The following is an 18,062-nucleotide window of genomic DNA, read 5'->3' on the forward strand; positions in this document are numbered from 1 at the left end:
CCGCCCACCCCAAGCCTGCGAGGTGAGATCCCCTGGCCGCAAACGGTCCCGCCATGCTTCCGCCCGGGCCCCCTCCCCACCGCCGCCCTGCAGTGCGTGGATGGCACACCTCCTCCCCAGCACAGCCCTCGCTGCCCTGCAGCGTGCACCCTACACAGTGCGGTGCCGCCGGCCGGGCCTGGCTTGGGGCCTAGAACAGGATAGGCCAGGATGTGCCCCCAGGACACACCCATCCCAGGAGGAGAGCTGAGGTCAGCAAGTTGGGGTTATATCGAAGAGGCGGCTCCAGACAGTGGCAAGTCCTATAAAGGGGGAAAAGGCGGGGAGCGTCTCCAGCCTTGAGGAGCCGTGAGGACTCTGGGGCTGTGGTGAGCTCCGCCCGTCCAGGCTGGACAAGGGGCCAGCCCGAGTCTCCCGGGGGGAGCTGGGGCCGCTGGAGAGGGAGCAGGGACTTGCCCCCACCTCCCTACCTGTCTCGCAGTGGTAGCCGAAGAAGCCCTCTGGGCAGACGCACAGGTAGGCCCCGCCACCGTTCTCACACCGGCCTCCGTGCTGGCAGGGGCTGGAGTCGCAGGCATCCACCTCTGGAGAATACCCAGAGAGTCGGCCAGAGCCGCAAGGGGGTGTCTGGGAGAGGGAGGAGAGGACAGCGGGAAGAAGGGAAGGGGAACCGAGGAGAGATGCCAGGTGGGGGGGCTGGGCAAACCCCCCTCAGCCCTGGGGTCCCTCCCACCAGGGGGCCTGTCCAGCTGGGCCATGGGCCCCAGCCCCTTCCCTCTGCCCTCTCAGCGGTCCAGGGTCTAGGCTTGTTGAAAACAGGTTTGCCCGGGGTGTCCGGGGCATCGCGATCGTGGGTGAGGGCCCAGCCGCTCAGGGGACCCACCCAAGCGCAGCCCCTACCTGTCTCGCAGTGGACTCCAGTGAAGCCTGCGGGGCACTGGCAGACAAAGGCCCCCGGGAGGTCCCTGCAGGAGCCTCCATTTCTGCAAGGCTGCATTTGGCACTCATCTGTCTCTGCAGAGACAGGGGCACTTGTCTGTCTCTGCAGAGACAGGATAGGAGGCTGCGTGGCCCTACATGGGCCCTGCACGGGATGACACAGCCCTGCGTGGGCTCTACACGGGCCTCCACCACACCCAGGGTTCCACGTGTGCCCTGCGGCTTCAGCCTGACACCCACCCTCTCCACTGTCTGCCCAGCAAAGGCTCACCCCCAGGTCACTCCAGCATTTCCCTTCCAGGCTTCTCAGGGGCCCGGAGGCATCCTGGGCCTGGCCCTCCCTGGGGCGGCATCAGAGTCCTACCTAAGTGTGGAGGGCACAGGGCTCGTCCGTCAGTGTACCCCAAAGGCCTCTCCCCTCCCTCTGCTGGCTTGGAGCACAGGGCCAGGGGTGGTCAGGGTGGGACTCTCTCCACCCCACCTCCTCTACCCCTGAGGCGGAGGCTGCAGAAGGAGGGGCTGCAAGAGGAGATCAAGGTCAGCTTGTTCAGCTGCGCTGTCCGTCTCCCTGGGGAGGCGGAGGCAGAGATGTTTGTAAACCTCTGTCTTTCTAGAAGTCGGAGAGGCAGGGGTCTGAGGGCAGGCAGTGGTGGGCCCGGCAGCCTGGGCAGGAGGGGCTGGAGCTGTGCCCCGCAGTCTTACTCAGCTCACAGTGGGCTCCTTTGCGCCCTGTGCTGCAGACACACAGGTACCTGGCAGGAGCCCCCGCGCAGCTCTACCAGCTTCCGAGGGAGGGGCGCCCAGGTGCACGGGCACCAGGAGAGACCCCAAGAATAAAGCAGTGTTGTGATTGGAGGCAGTGGCTTGAAGCCGAATAAGATGGACATAAATCAGCTTTGTTCGAGGAGACAGACAGAAGTGTCCAGCACCTCTCAGTGCCTGGAGAGGCCAGAAACCAGGCAGCGGGGGACACCCTGGAGAGGAAGCAGCGGCAGCAGGCCCGGGGACAGCGGGCACTCATGATGACCCGAGGGCTCGCAGAGGTGGTGTGGGACTTCACCCCGGTGGCTCTCGGGTGGCCAGGCCCAATCTTGTTCTTTCGATACACAGCAATCCCATATGAAACCGGCGCAATGGGGACGGGGCCCTCCCTTTGAAGTATTGGCCACAGGCTCATTTTTTCTTTTAAACCGGGAAGTGTACTTCCGAATTCAAAATTTTCAACTTCTAAAAGTTTACTGTTCCTGCTCAAAATGCAGATGAGTAAGTAATGACTCCTGGGAGCTACAATGTCCACCGGCTCACCGGCACGTGCCCCTCCCCACCCCCGGGGATGGAATTTTCAGGGCCACGATCTCGTTACCTCTTCCGTGTTTCGATTTTTATGAATCACCTAAACATGTATGGTTTGTTTGTGCCACATATGAACTTTACTGATAAGATATTGGGGTATAGGGACTCTTCTCTTGGAAGGCGCGAGGGGCCTCCGTATCTCCGGGGTCTCTGCTTTCTGCTGCGTGAACATGGGGGCGGCGGTGGGATCCGTGGTGTGACCGCACCATACTTTGTCTGGTGTCGTTTGCTGGGCCTTTGGGTTGGTTGTGGACTTTTTGTTATGATAGAAACCTGCTTCTGTTTTTTTTTTTTTTTCCTTTCCTACCTCCTGGTATAAGTGTGCTAAGCCTACAGGTGGAATCACGGGCACACAGCTTATACGCATGGTCAGCTGGACAGGCAGACTGTTAGACCCTTTTCAAAGTGTTTCCCCTACTTACACTCCCTCCAGCCGTTGCTAGGAAATCCTGCCCTTCCACGTTTTCACCAGCAGATGGCTTCTTAGGTTTGTCAACTGCCTCCGTGAGCTTTTGATGTGCAGCTCACTGATTACTAATATTTCTCCTTGTTTTTGTTGGCTTTCAGTATCTCCTCTTCCATGAAGGGCTTACTCAGGTGTTTTGCCAGTTTTCCTATTGGGTTGATTATTCTTTTCTTATTCATTCACAGAGTTCTTTATATATTCTTGAAACCAGTTTTGTATAAATACATCTTTTCCCGGTTTGTCACTTGTATTTCACTTTCTTCCTTAGGGCTGATGATTTTAAATTCATATTTATATAGTCAAATTTGTCCATTTTTTTCTTTGATAGTGCTTTTTTTCAATGTTTATTTATTTTTGACAGAGAGAGAGAGAGACAGAGCATGAGTGGGGGAGGGGCAGAGAGAGAGAGAGAAAGAGAGAGAGAGAGCGAGAGTGAGGGAGACACAGAATCCGAAGCAGGCTCCAGGCTCCGAGCTGTCAGCACAGAGCCCAATGCGGGGCTCGAACTCACAGACCGCGAGATCGTGACCTGAGTCAAAGTCAGACGCTCAACTGACTGAGCCACCCAGGTGCCCCTTTGATAGTGCTTTTTTGTGGCTTAAGAAAACTTTCCTAATCCCAAGGCCAAAAGATACCTATACTTTCCACATAAAATTTTATAGTTTTAGAAAAACATTTAAGTCCTTAATCTGGAAGGAATTCTTGTGTGTGGTGAAAAGCAGGGGACAATGTAATATCTTTCCAAATGCATAACCATTTTACTCCGGCTGTCAAGAAGACTGTCTCCGATGCTCTTTTAGAAGTTTATAGTTTTAGCTTTTACATTTATGTCTACAATTCATTTCACACATGTAAAAATGTATCATGTTTTTGGTGCTGTTACACACAATATTGTTCATTTTATTTTATTTTCCAAGTGTTCACTGCCAGAATATGAAACTATCAAGGCTCTGAAATGTCGTCCTGTGTCCTGTGACCCACTTGAATTTGCTTATTTGTCCTATAGCTTCTTTTGTAGAATTTCTTAGGATTTCCTATGTGCACGATCATGTCCCCTTCCTTTCCAGTAGATGTGACTTTTATTTCCTTTCCTTGGCTGTGGCACCGTCTGGGAACTCCTGGGCAATGCTGGAAGGAATTGGTGAGATGGACACAGTCGCCTTGTTACTGATTGCAGCCACAGGTCTCCCACCGTGAAGTCCTTTGTTAGCGGTTGGTGTTTCATGGATGCCCTCATCAGGTTCAAGATCTTCCCTTCCACTCTTAGCTTAGTAAGAGTCTTAAACAGTAGTTGAATATTTTGAAATGATTTTTCTGCTTCTATTGAAATGACTATATGGTTTTCTTCTTCCTGTCCTAATATGGTGAATTACATTTTTCAAGTATTAAGCCAGCCTGTGTTCTTGAGATAACTCCCACTTGGTCATGATATCTCATACTTTTTATGTAACACTGGGTTTGATTTAGTAAGACTTTGTTAAGATATTTATGCTCATGTTGGTAAGGAATATTAGTCTCTGATTTCATTTTTTAAAATAACCTTTCTGTCTGCTTTTGCTATCAAGGCAATACTGGTCTCACAAAATGAATTGAGAAGTACTCTTTCTCCTGTATTTTCTAAAAAAGCTTGTGTAGGGTTAGTATTATTCTTTCCTTCAGTGTTTGTTAGAATTCATCTATGAAGCAATCCAGTCTTGCCATTTTCTTGCAGAAAGGTTTTTAATTATGAATTAAATTTCTTTAGTAGATACAGAGCTATTCGTATTTTTTATTTATTTTTCTGTCATTTCTAGTAATTTGTGTCTTTCAAGGTAGTCCCTTTTCTTTCCCTTGCCAGATACATTGGCCTACTGTTGTCCACAATATCTCTTTGTTGTCCTTTAAATGCTGGTAGGATCCTTAGTGATGACACTTCTTTAATTCTGATATTGCTAATTTTTCGTTTTTATTTCTTGATCAGTATAGCTAGAGGTTTGTCAATTTTATTAAGCCTTTCAATGAACCACCTTTCAGTTTCATTGGTTTTCTCTGCATAGGTTTTTTTATAATTACGTTTTCGATTCTTGAGATGTTAAAATGTAATTGTGTTATAATAATCTATATCCACTAAACATACTATGTTTCCTGTCATTTTCAGTGGTTTGCCTGCAGGTTAAAGACAACCTTATCAGCTACAAATACTGACATTTTAACTTCCTATTTAGTATTCTCATGACTTTAGTTTCTTTTTCTTTATTGCACTGGCTAATACATGAAATATAATTTTGATGAGGCTTAGTGACAGTGGGCATCCTTGTCCCCAGTTTTAAGAGGAACGTCTATTTAGGATAATGTTTACTTGGGGTTTGAGGAGAAGCATAGTAAAACTGCTTCAGAAGCTAATTTCCTTCCCCCTGTTGGCCGCTCCGTGTGTTTGAGTCAGATCAACAGAAGCACAGCTTTTCAATTCCAGATCCTACCTCTGTATGACAAGGGTCAGGACACCCATTGTTCCACAGCTCTCTTGATGTAACCTGTAGTCCTTCCTCTGTAAAGGTGTGAAGTCTTACAGCTTGGTTACACACAGTATGACCAGTCTGGCTGTGCCCAGCCTAAGCACACCTCTCTGTGGGACGATGCACACTTTGGGGGTTATGTGGATTCTGCTCCTTCTCTCTTTTAAGCTTTTCCTCCAGCAAACCCTATATATTTTATACCACATGGCACTACAGGTGTGTGTGTGTGTGTGTGTGTGTGTGTGTGTGTGTGTGTGTGTGTGTATTATTTTTATCTGGTAAGGAAGTACATTTTTATTCCTTATTTGGTAAGAATTTATTTCATGAATGGGTAGAAATTTTGCCAAATGTTTATTATGCACTTATTCAGATACTTACATGCTTTTTCTCCTTCAGTTGGTTGATAGAGCAGGTTTTCCTAATATCGAACTATTCATGGCAACAACCCAGCTTGACAATGGTATGTATAGTCTTCATAGACCATCGAGTTTCTGCATCTATGTCCATATGTTTAACAGACTCACGGCTGACTTTTTCCCACTGTCCATATCTGGTGTTGGCAACAAGACTATACTGGCCTCATAGAATAGGTTGGCACTTATGCTTTATATTCTACTCTCCAGAGAGCCTATATAATGATGCGATGATCTATTGGTTGGCAATTTGGTAGAATTTACCTATAACATTGTTTGGTCCTGGAGTTTCTTTGTGAGAAAATGCTTTAACTGCTGCTTCAATACCTTTAGACCTTTACAGAATTATGTAGGCTTTCTACATTTCCTTGAGTCCTTTTTGGTAAGTTATATTTTTCTATGAATATTATGTCCATTTCTGCTAAGGTTTTAAATTTATTTGTATAGACTAGTTGATAGCATTCTCATTATCTTTTTAATCTCTGTTATATCTGTGGCTATGTAATTTGTTTCATTTATAAGTATTTTCATTTGTGCTTTTTGTTTTTCTTGATCAGTTGATAGAAGTTTGTGCATTTTCATAGGCTTTTCAAAGAACTGATTTTGGTGTTCTCTGTACTTTTGACTTAACGTTTCGTTAATTATGGCTCTTGTGTTACCTTTTTCTTTCTACTTTGTTTGTATCATTTGTTGTCCTTTTCCTAACTTCTAAACTCAGACATTTAATTCATTAATTTTTGAACTTTTCTTATTGCGGATTTAAAGATGTAAATTTCTAGGGGTGCCTGGCTGGCTCAGTCAGTAGAGTGCGTACCTCTTGATCTTGGGGTTGTGGGTTTGAGCCCCCACACTGGGTGTAGAGATTACTTAAAAATAAAATCGTAAAAAAAATAAAGCTGTACATTTCCCACGAAGCACTGCTTTTGCTACATCACACAAGTTTCTATATAGAAAATGATCGTTAATATTCACTTAAAATTTGTAACTGTCCATATTTCCTCTACCGATAAGTTGGTTCAAAGTATCTTTAAAAATATCTAAACATGGAGATTTAAAATTTATCTTCTTCTTCTTCTTAATAATGTAATGTTTTCTGTGTGTTCAGGGAATGAATTAGTTCAAATTGTTAGCTGTATTATTCGGATCTTCTTTTTGCTTATTGTTTTTTTGGCTTCTTAACCCGAACTAATTGAGGGAGGTGGTTCAAAATGTCCCAGTGTTAAGGTAAATCTGTCAGTTTCTTCAGTTTCTTCGTGCAGTCTGTTAATGTTTGCTTTATATGTATCGAGACTATTGCATTAGACGCTGGAATGTTTAGAACGATCTTCTTGGTGAGTTGAACCAATTATTGGAGGAGACCCTCTCATTCTTAAAGATGCTTTCCGTCTTACAGTCTATTGTGGCTGATAGTAGTGTAGCTAAACCAGCTTTATTTCTCTATGTGTATTTACGTGATATTTTTTCCATACTTTTACTTTTTTGTTCTTCTGATTTAGGAGTGTCTCATCTATGAAAGTATAGCTTGTTTCGTTTTGTTCTGTAAAAGATCTGGCAATCTCTTACATGGCAAATTTAGCTCATTCATATTGACTTGTATTTTTTCTATCATGATCTTAACTGTCACTTTTTTCTGCTTTTTTTTCTATCTCCTTTTAGATAGTGACAGACTTTACTATAGTATGTGATAATTCTCCCTTCTCATATTGCTTACAGAATATTCTAGGTTTATCTTACTTTTTGAATAACTATCCCCCCCCCCCCCCCATACTCTTTTTTGGTCAGCCTCTGAAGCTGTTTTTGTAAGAGGATATTTTTTATTATGCCCTCACATTTGAATAATTTGACTAGATAAAAATTTTTAGGTCTTAAGTTTATTTATGTCAATATTTATCTTGTGGTATTTGCTGAGCTTCTTGGATTTGTGGGTCGACATATTTCTTCATTTTTAGAAAATACTCAGTCATTCTGTCTTCAAATGTTTCTTTTGCCTCTTCTGCCCTCTCTTTCCGGGACTCCAATTATGTGCTTGTTTGCTCGATATTTCCAAATCAGAGATTTCTTATGCTCTGTTGTTTTTTTTTTTAAATTCATTTATGGGGGGCACCATTTATTGGTGGCTCAGTCAGTTAAGCGTCTGACTTCGGCTCAGGTCATGATCGTGGCGTTCATGAGTTCGAGCCCCGCGTCGGGCTCTGTGCCGACAGCCGGAGCCTGGAGCTGCCTCAGAATCCGTGTCTCCCTCTCTCTGCCCCTCCCCTGCTCGCGCTCTTGTCTCTCTCAAAAATAAATAAGCATTAAAAAATGCTGAAAATTCATTTATAAGTAATTCGTAGTTCTTTTTTTCTTCTGATCTTTAGTTTTAATCATTTTGTTGACTTGTCCTTGAGGTCCATGATTCTCTTCCGTTGTATCCGTCCTATGGGTGAGCGTACCCAATCAGTCTTCACTTTAGATGTTGCCCTTTTAATTTTGTTACTTTAAGAAGTTTTCTTTATTCTGCTGAAATGTGCTGTTCTCTCACTCTTTTGCTTCTCTTGAACGTATTTATAATGGCTTTTTTAAAGTCCTTGTCTGCTAATGCAGACGTGTGGGTCATCCGCAGGCCTGTTTCTTCTTGAGGTGATACGTCATAATCTCTTGCTTCTTACACATACTGTGTACAAGACCAGACAGCCCGAAGCAGAAAATACCTACCCCGTACCAAGCATGGGCTCGCTCCACTCTGCGCTGGGCGGCTAGGCTGAGGAGCTGATCTCTGATATCGTCAGGAAGTGAGCTGGGCCGGGCCTGGTGCACTGTGCTCGTTAGTGCCAGTCCCCGATTGGCTTTAGATGCTTGAGGGTTGGAACAGCCTCTCCCTCCAGCTAGACTGGAGACCTCAGCCTTGGGAGAGTGTGAAATCTCTCTTTGCTTTCCAGACCATCTCCTGGCTTCCCATGCACTTAGTAATAAGTGCCGTGGGGGAGAATTGGCGGGTGCCGAGCACTTGCCCTGCATCTGCGACCCCTGATGCCAGCCCATCATGCTTGCTCACGTAGTCATTATCTTAAGGACTTTTTCTGTTTGTCTCTGATAATCTTAAATTTGGCTGTAATGCGCTAATGTTCCTCTTTTCTCCTGTTTGATGTTCCAGGCCCGTCAGGCCGTGGGGCTCACCTGTCATTCTGGAAACTGAGCTCCACAGCTGGTCAAACGTTTCCTTGTGTTTTTATTTTTCTCGCATCTTGGACTCCCGTTGCCTCAGTGCTGGCACATCTGCTTCCACCCTCCACAGAGCCTGCCTTTTCTCTCTGATCTGCACATGCCTCCCTGCTTCTCTGGGGGACAATTCCTCAAATGGACCTATCAACTCATTAAAACTTCATCTGTATCTATTTGTAAATTGTGACTGTTGTTTCAACTATTAGGGTTCTTCAGTCTTCTTTTTTCCACTTTCTTTTGTTAAAAATGATTTATCGACCCTGTTTTTTTACGACCAGTGCCACGTTCTCTTCTGTCTATCTGCCGTGCCTATTTCTATGCTCGTCCACCTTCTTTCTTTTGCTCCTAAATATTTGTTGTCTGGACTTTATTGCTATTATTGTTGGAGAGGGGTGTTCTCCCAGACAGTAACCACCAGCCCTGTGCGCTTGGGAGGATAGGAGGAAAGTATAGACACGTGGGGCTAGGCAGCCCCATCCATCGTCCAGAATTCTTCACCTGTGTGGGGTCGCACGGCATGGGCTTTGCAGGGTGCTGGGAGAGAGCGGCACCGTGTGCCGCTCCCCCCCCCCCCCGCCCCCGCCCCATCTCTGGGTGCTGTCATGGTCCCTGAGCTACTTTGTTTGAAACTCCTTGCTTTGTGAAGATGTGTTAACATCACACAGATTTTCTGATGGACAGAGTTAGGGATGCAGTGGAATACACATGCAGTTGTGTAAGTGACCCCATGCCTGCAGGGGCGTCGGGTAGACGGGGGCCGCCCCAGGCCGTGCACCTGGCGCACTCTGGGAGCCTGGAGGTGACGCTGTCTGGAGCGGACCTCCTCCAACAGCTGTGGGTGTCCTGGGGGCCTTGTTCAAAGGAGGGTCTGCTTCCAGGGGGGAGGCCAGGGCCAGAGGCAGGAGATAGGCCCTGAATCCCCAGTCTGCCCCTTGAGAACCCTGCCCTGGGGCCACCTCCTGGTCTGAGCTGCTTCATCTGCACAGTAGGCATATGAGTTGGACACCTCGCTTTGAGGACAGGGAGGCCCTTCGCGAACAGTCATCACCGCCTCCACCAGGGTCGTGACCTGACTTTGCAGGGAGGAAGGGGAGGACCGGGGTCAGAACTGTGGCTCCTGTGCTCCTCTGGGTGGCCCCGACGAGGGGGTTGTGGACCTCACCGGTTGTGCCCACCCACCCGCCCACCCTGCCCCGGAGGGCCCGCGGATCACCGTGGCACTGTGGAGGTTCGCTCCAGACGCCCTGTGGCTGGCAGACTCGGACGTGGTTGGGGGAGCTCAGGCTGTAGCCGTGGTCACACTTGTACAGGGCCACCGAGCCCAGCCGAGTGCCGTTAAAACGCAGCGTGGCATGCTTCACCTCCGCTGGGGGGCCGCAGTCCACCTCTGTAAGGACACAGCGGCCCTGTCCTGCACTGAGATTCGTCTGCCGGAGGCCTCTCCGCCTGCCCTGGCCTCTGCCCCACCGGGCCTCAGGGCCTGGGACCCTTCTCCCCTCCCCTCTGCCCTCTGCCCCGCCACTCTGCCCTCTGCCCCGCTGGGCCACAGGGCCTAGGACCCTTCTCCCTGCACAGCCCTTCCAGGTGGAAGCGCCTTGACTTCCAGGGCTGGCTGCCCGTCGGATTTTCCTTCTTCCCCCTCCCCTCCTCTGCTCTTTCGGGATTAGGAAGAGATCCCGTCCCTCCACCCCAACCCCCAGCCCTCTCACCCGCCTGGCACCGGCGTCCCATGTACCCTGCTCGGCAGCGGCAGGAGAAATCTGTGCCTAGGTCCTCACAGGTACCCCCATTCGAGCAGGGGCTCCGGAAGCAGGGGGACGGGGCTGCAAGGACACAAGGGGTCACCGTCACTGGGACCTCCCCGACGGCCTCCGGGCTCCACGGGAGCTCTGCCTCCCACTCCTCCAGAGCGGGGCCACCCCTGCCCACTGGGAGGACATGCTGCCCCAGGTGCCCTGGCCCGCTGGCCTCTACCCGCCTTACCTATCTCGCAGTGCCGCCCGGAGAAGCCTGGGGGACAGTCGCACTTGTATTTGCCGATGTAGTGAAAGCAGGTGCCGCCATTGTGACAGGGGCCCGAGGCACATGAGTCCGGCTTCCCTGGAAACAAAGGGGCCCCATCAGAGTCAGGTGTCGGGTGTCCTGCGCCCACCGCCCAGTGCCCCTCCCCTGACCCTCCCACACCCCAGAGCTGGTGGGCCTTGGGCCCCCCCAGCCCTTCCAGGCTGACTCCAGCTGGCAGGAGCGCACCGATCTCGCAGTGCCTCCCGGTGAAGCGGTAGGGGCAGCTGCAGTGGTACTCGCTGCCTGCCTCCTTGCACGTGCCCCCGTTCCGGCAGGGCCCCGAGCTGCACAGGCGTGGCCGGGCTGCGTGGGGTGGGGGAGAGAGAGAGACACACACACACACAGAAGTGGGTGAACAGGGGCCAGCCTCCAGCCCTGCGGCACCCGTGATGCCCTGCTCCCCTCTTCTTGGCCCTTGGGGGCCCTCTGCCCACCCTTCCTCTCTTTCTGCCCAGGTTCTGGGGCCCACTGGGCCCTTCCTGGTGGAGATCTGCCCTGCTTCCTGCACGGCAGGTGAGTGACAGCCAGCAAGGAGCCCCGCTGCAGCTGATACGACACTGGGATCCGCAGCAGTCCTCTTTTGTTTAATTTCTTTTTTTGTTTAATTTAAGTTTTAGTTAGTTAAGATACAGTGCAATACTGGTTTCATGAGGAGAATTCGGTGATTCATCCCTTCGTACCACATCCAGGACTCATCCCAAGTGGTCTCCTAATGCCCATCAGCCATCTAGCCCCTCCCCCCACCCTCCCCCTCCATAACCCTCAGTCTGTTCTCTATCGTTAAGAGTCTCTTATGGTTGGCTCTTAAATACGGAGAACAGACTGAGGGTGGATGGGGGGTGGGGGAGAGGGGAGATGGGTGACGGGCATCGAGGGGGGCACTTGTTGGGACGAGCACTGGGTGTCGTATGTAAGCGATGAGCCACGGGAATCTACCCCCAAAACCGAGAGCACGCTTTACACGCTGTATGCTAGCCAATTTGACAATAAATTATATTGCAAAAAAAAAGGGTCTCTTGCGGTTTATTTCCCTCTTTTCTCTTCCCCCCACTTCCCCTGTGTTCATCTGTTTCTAAAATTCCACATAGGAGTGAAAGCATATGATATTTGTCTTTCTCTGATTGACTTATTTCACTTAGCATAATACCATCTAGATCCATCCACATTGTTGCAAAGGGCAAGATTTCATTCTTTTTGATGGCTGTTCTATGTATATACACATACACAATGTTCTATTGTGTATGTGTATATATATATCACATGTTCTTCATCCGTTTGTCAATGGACATTTGCATTCTTTCTATAGTTCGGCTATCGGCTATTGTTGATAATGCTGCTATAAAACATTGGGGTGCATGCACCCCTTCGAATTCGTATTCGTGTATCCTTTGGGTGAGTACCTAATAGTGTAATTGCTAGGTTGTAGGGTAGTTCTAGTTTTAGTTTTTTGAGGAACCTCCACATTGTTTTCCAGAGTGGCTGCACCAGTTTGCATTCCCACCAGCAGCGCAAGAGGGTTTCCCTTTCACTGCATCCTCACCAACACCTGTTGTTTCTTGTGTTGTTAATTTTAGCCATTCTTATAGGTGTGAGGTGGTATCTCATTGTGGTTTTGATTTGTATTTCCCCGACGATGAGTGATGTTGAGCATCTTTTCACGTGTCTGTTGGCCATCCGGATGTCTTCTTTGGGAAAGTGTCTGTTCATGTCTTCTGCCCATTTCTTAACTGGGTTGTTTTTTGGGTGTTGAGTTTGAAGTTCTTTATAGATTTTGGATATTAACCCTTTATCAGATATGTAATTTGTAAATATATTCCCCCATTCCATAGGCTGCCTTTTAGTTTTGTTGACTGTTTCCTTTGCTGTGCAGAAGCTTTTTATCTTGACCAGGTTCCAACAGTTCATGTTTCCTTTTATTTCCCTTGCCTCTGGTGATGTGCCTAGCAAGAAGTTGCTCTGGCCAAGGTCAAAGAGGTTGCTGCCTGTGTTCTCCTCTAGGATTTTGATGGTTTTCTGTCTCACATTTAGGTCTTTCATCCACCTTGAATTTATTTTTGTGTATGGTGTAAAAAAGTGGTCCAGTTTCATTCTTCTGTGTGTCACTGTCCAGTTTTCCCAACACCGTTTGTTGAAGAGACTGCCTTTTTCCCATTGGATATTCTTTCCTGCTTTGTCGAAGATGAGTTGACCATACAGTTGTGGATCCATACTCTGTTCCATTGATCTATGTGTCTGTTTTTATGCCAGTACCATACTGTCTTGATGACTACAGCTTTGTAATACACCAATTATAATGCCTCTAGTTTTGTTTTTCTTTTTCGGAATTGCTTTGCCTATTCGGCTCTTTTGGTTCCATGCAAATTTTAGGATTGTTTGTTCTAGCTCTGCAAAAAATGCTGAGGGTATTTTGACAGGGATTGCATTAAATGTGTAGATTGCTTTGGGTAGTATAGACATTTTAACAATGTTCGTTCTTCTAATCCATAAGCATGGAATACTTTCCCATTTCTTTGTGTCTTCTTCAATTCCTTTCATAAGTGTCCTATAGTTTTTAGGGTATGGATCCTTTACCTTCTCGGTTAGGTTTACTCCTATGTGTCTAATTGGTTTTGGTGCAATTATAAATAGGATCAATTTCATGATTTCTTTTTCTGCTGCTTTGCTACTTGGTGTATAGAAACGCAACCAATCTCTGTCTGTCGATTTTATATCCTGCAACTTTGCTGAACTCATGTATTAGTTCTAGCAATTTTTTGATAGTCTTTCGAGTTTTCTACGTAGAGTATCATGTCATCTGCCAAATAGTGAAAGTTTGATTTCTTCCTTGCTGATTTGGATGCCTTTTGTTTCTTTCTGTTGTCTGATTGCTGAGGCGAAGCTTTCCAGTACAATGTTAAATAGTACTGGTGAGACTGGACAACCCTGTCTTGTTCCTGGCGGTAGGGGAAAGGCTCTCAGTTGTTCCCCACCGAGGATGATATTATCTGTGGGTCTTTTGTATGTGGCCTTTATGGTGTTTGAGGTATATTCCTTCTCTCCCTACTTTGTTGAGAGTTTTTATCAAGAATGGAGGCTATGTTTTGTCAGATGCTTTTTCTGCATCTATTGACAGGATCATATGGTTCTTATCCTTTCTTTTATTAACGTGGTGTATCATGTTGCACCAACATGATATTTGTAGATATTGCACCAATGCTGCAGCCCAGGAATAAATCCCATTTGATCATGGTGAATAATTCTTTTAATGTACTGTTAAATTCAGTTTGCCAGTATCTTGTTGAGAATTTTTGCATCCATGGTCATCAGAAATATTGGCCTATAATTCTCCTTTTTAGTGGAGTCTTTGGTTTTGGAATCAAGGTAATACTGGCTTCAGGGAATGAATTTGGAGGCTTTCCTTCCATTTGTATTTTTTGGAACAGTTTGTGAAGAGTAGGTATTAATTCTTCTTTAAGTGTCTGTTAGTGGGACGGCTGGGTGGGTCAGTTGGTTAAGTATCCGACTTCGGCTCAGGTCATGATCTCGTGGTTTGTGGGTTTGAGCCCGTGTCTGGCTCTGTGCTGACAGCTCAGAGCCTGGAGCCTGCTTCAGATTCTGTGTCTCCTTCTCCCTCTCAAAAATAAATACCCATTAAAATAATTTAAATGTCTAGGAAAATTCCCTGGGAAGCCCTCTAGCCCAGGACTTTTGTTTGTTTGGAGATTTTTTGTTTGTTTGTTTGGAGATTTTTGATTATAGATTCAATTTCTTTGCTGGTTATGGGCCTGTTCAAATATTCCATTTCTTCTTGTTTGAGTTTTAGTAGTTGTGAGTTTCTAGGAATTTGCCCATTTCTTCCAGATTGCCCAGTTTGTTGGCATATAATTTTTCATAGTATTCTCTTACAATTGTTTGTATTTCTGTGGTGTTGGTTGTAATCTCTCCCCTTTCATTCATGATTTTATCTATTTGGGTCCAGTCTGGACAGGGGTTTATTAACTTTGTTTATTCTTTCAGAGAACCAGCTCTTGGTTTCATTGATCTGTTCTACTGTTTTGTTTGTTTCTATATTGTTTACTTCTGCTCTAATCTTTATTATTTCCCTTCTTCTGCTGGTTGTGGGCTTTATTTGCTCCTCCTTTTCTAGTTCCTCTAGGTGTAAGTTTTGCTTGTGTATTTGGAACCTTTCTCACTTCTTGAGATAGGCCTGAATCACAGCAGTCCATTTTGGTTTTTGTTTTCTGTGCCTGTTCTGGCACGGACGCATGTTCTCTGGGTCCCAACAGCTTCCCAGGGCCCCGAGGGGCTCACATGCCCATGCCTGTGCTTGAGGCGTCCACGATTTACAGATGTGAATCGAATGGCACGTCGGTCCCTCCACCCTGAGGAATGGCACCTTCACAGGCCCTGGGAGGAGTTAGAGCCTCGGCGTCCTTCACTTTTTTGGGAAAAGTGTGCAGCAGGAGGGGGGCCTGCCCGCCGCACCCAGCCCTTCTCTCCCCACCACCCCACACCTTGCACGGCCTCACAGGCTGCATGCCCAGATTCCAGCCACCCCACCCCTGAGAGCAGCCACCCCACGTCCCCACTTTGGGGCGCCTTTGTCAAAGGCACAGGACCTCAACTGCACGTGCAGAGGGCTGAGCCCGGGGGCTTCTCTTTGGAAATTCCCGCCTCCTCCTACAGGGGTGGCCAAAGCTGTGGGGGTTCCCTGGGTCAGAGTGGCAAGGACCTGCCCTCGGGGCCCCCTTGAGAGCGGAAGAGACTTCCAGGTAAAGCCACCGAGGCCTCTGTTTGGACAGTTGAGGGCAGCAGGAGGCCTAGAGGGCTGTGTGTGGCCCAAGCACTGAGCACCAGGACAGAGGCCCCGGGCCGGCCCGGCTCTGACCGAGGGGTGCCGCTGTACAGTCCTGAGCTTGGCTTCTGCCTGCACGGAAAGGACAGTCCAGGTTGGGCACGGGCGAGGACAGCGATGCCTGCCACGTTCTTTTTTGTTTGTTTATTGTGAGGGAGAGAGAGAGGGAGAGAGAGAAAGAGCAGGGGAGAGGGCCAGAGAGGATCCCAAGCAGGCTCCGTGCCGCCAGCACAGAGCCCAACATGGGGCTTGAACTCATGAACCATGAGATCATGGCCTGAGCCGAAATCAAGAGTCCCACACTCAACCGACTGAGCCACCCAGGTGCCCCACCCACCACGTTCTTATACAACTCTTATGTGTTCTTATGCGCTCTTAAGTGGCTAAATGTTGACATTTCCCAAGTTCAGTTAGATTTAATAAAGTCCTAATTAAATTAAAAAACTCAAGGATTCTAAAATCCATTCAAAAAAATGCCGAGCAGGAAATGAAGCCTATTCCGAGGAAAACGAAGGTAGTGACCAGGAGGCCACGGAGTAGAACTACTAACCAAATAAGCAACACTTGGGTGGGGAGATGGTGTTGGCATGAAACACTGAGCGTGAGTGACCAAGATGATTCAGGGTGAGCAGGACCTCTGCCTTGTCCTGCCCTCCGGCCCCTCCCCTGCCCTCCTATCCCCTGCCCTCCTATCCCCTGCCCTCCGGCCCCACCCCTGCCCTCCTATCCCCTGCCCTCCCGCCCCTCCCCTTTCCTCCTCATCCTGCCCTTCCACCCCTCCCCTGCCCTCCTATCCCTGCCCTCCCCACCTTTCTCGCAGTGCCGGCCATGGAACCCTCGGGGGCACTCGCAAGTGTAGGAGTCCTCATGGGCGTCACAGGAGCCTCCGTTGAAGCAGGGGTCCGAGTCACAGGGTGATGGCAGTGCTGGGGGGACAGAGAGTGGTCACCCTGACTTCCCAGCTGGAACCGAGGCCACTTAAAATACACAGTTTGTGGGATTGTGGGGTGGGGGTCTTAAGTCTTTACACCAGGCTCTAAGGCCCTTCCCTGGAAATTTCTTTTATTCTCAAATTTTCCAGAATTCATCCTACCTCTTGTATGAGCTAGGACGAGTTGTGGTACGTAGATGTTTCTATACGAGCACCACCATCGTCATCACGTGTAATTATACGTTACGTACGTAAGCCGTTACTTCTCTGCATACCAACACATACACAGGAGTAAGTATTCAATCGCACATCCTGAATTAGGCTCGCGTGAAGGATTTTCATAGCCGAGCCAGGGGCTCAGGGAAGAGCTCACAAGCATCTAGACATGACTTTCCAGCTGTGAACTTCTGGCGGTGCAGGGGGTGGATGCCTGGCCCAGACTACAGAAGGTGACACGGTAGGGGGTGGCGTCACACACAGGGCCTCTGGTGGCCTTTAGGGAAGCCCCGGCCTCCGCTTGCTGTGCCCCCACTCCTCCTCCTAACACCGCCCCCGCCCCGTGCCCTGCCCCCAACTCACAGTGGCTGACGTTGTGGTCAGTGTGGCAGACGCAGAGGTAGCTCCCCCCGTACTCCATGCAGTAGCCCCCGTCCGGGCACTGCGTGTTCATGTTGCAGGGCGTGGCTGTGACTTCTGCAGGGAAGGAAGAGGCCCGTGTGTTTCCCTGGGGACTTGGAGTCCTTGGGAAGGAGCAGGTGGCCAGCCCCACACCCTGGGGTGGGAGCGGGGGATCACGGGACCCCTAGTTAAGGGTCTGGGTCTATGCTTTGGGCCCAGCCCCAAGCTACCACCTATCCTCCGGTTTGGGGGATTTTTAGGGGCAAGGCGGAAAGGGTGCCCCCGCCACAGCCGTGGGCACTTACCAAATTCACAGAGGAGCCCAAAGAACCCTGGCGGACACTGGCAGAGGGTGGTGTTGGCCTCTAGGCATCTGCCACCATTGCGGCACCCACAGTGCTCAGGGGTTCCTGCCGTAGACAAAGGGAGGGAAGAGCCTCCGATGTGGGAGTGCTGGAAGGCAGAGGCCTCCCCTGCACCTGCCTCCCTCCTGCGCCTGAGCCTCCCCTGCACCTGACAACACCTGTGCACCTGACTCTCTCCTAAGCCTGACCCTCCCCTGCGCCTGACTCCCTCCTGCTCTTGACCCTCCCCCCTCCCCTGCACCTCACCCTCCCCTGAGCCTGACCCTCTCCTGCACCTGACTCCCTCCTGCGCCTGACACACCTGGGCAACTGACTCTCTCCTAAGCCTGGCCCACCCCTGCACTTGACTCCCCCTGCTCCTGACCCTCCCCTGCGCCTGACCC

General features: G+C 49.0%; 1 protein-coding gene across 1 annotated transcript in view; it reads right to left on the reverse strand.

Moving 5' to 3' along the window:
• The window catches only part of SNED1 (sushi, nidogen and EGF like domains 1), an 87,007-nt gene that overhangs the window by 25,773 nt on the left and 43,172 nt on the right, over positions 1-18,062 (reverse strand). Inside the window, exons 10-19 of the mRNA XM_049614449.1 lie at positions 17,620-17,724; positions 17,276-17,389; positions 16,575-16,691; positions 11,118-11,234; positions 10,851-10,967; positions 10,577-10,690; positions 9,850-10,254; positions 2,600-2,622; positions 901-1,084; positions 471-584 (exon numbers count right to left, since the gene is read on the reverse strand). Of these exons, the coding sequence (XP_049470406.1) occupies positions 471-584; positions 901-1,084; positions 2,600-2,622; positions 9,850-10,254; positions 10,577-10,690; positions 10,851-10,967; positions 11,118-11,234; positions 16,575-16,691; positions 17,276-17,389; positions 17,620-17,724 (1,410 nt within the window). The remainder of the gene's footprint in view (positions 1-470; positions 585-900; positions 1,085-2,599; positions 2,623-9,849; positions 10,255-10,576; positions 10,691-10,850; positions 10,968-11,117; positions 11,235-16,574; positions 16,692-17,275; positions 17,390-17,619; positions 17,725-18,062) is intronic.

The sequence above is a fragment of the Panthera uncia genome (assembly GCF_023721935.1).
Source record: "Panthera uncia isolate 11264 chromosome C1 unlocalized genomic scaffold, Puncia_PCG_1.0 HiC_scaffold_3, whole genome shotgun sequence".
Classification (NCBI taxonomy): Eukaryota; Metazoa; Chordata; class Mammalia; order Carnivora; family Felidae; genus Panthera; species Panthera uncia.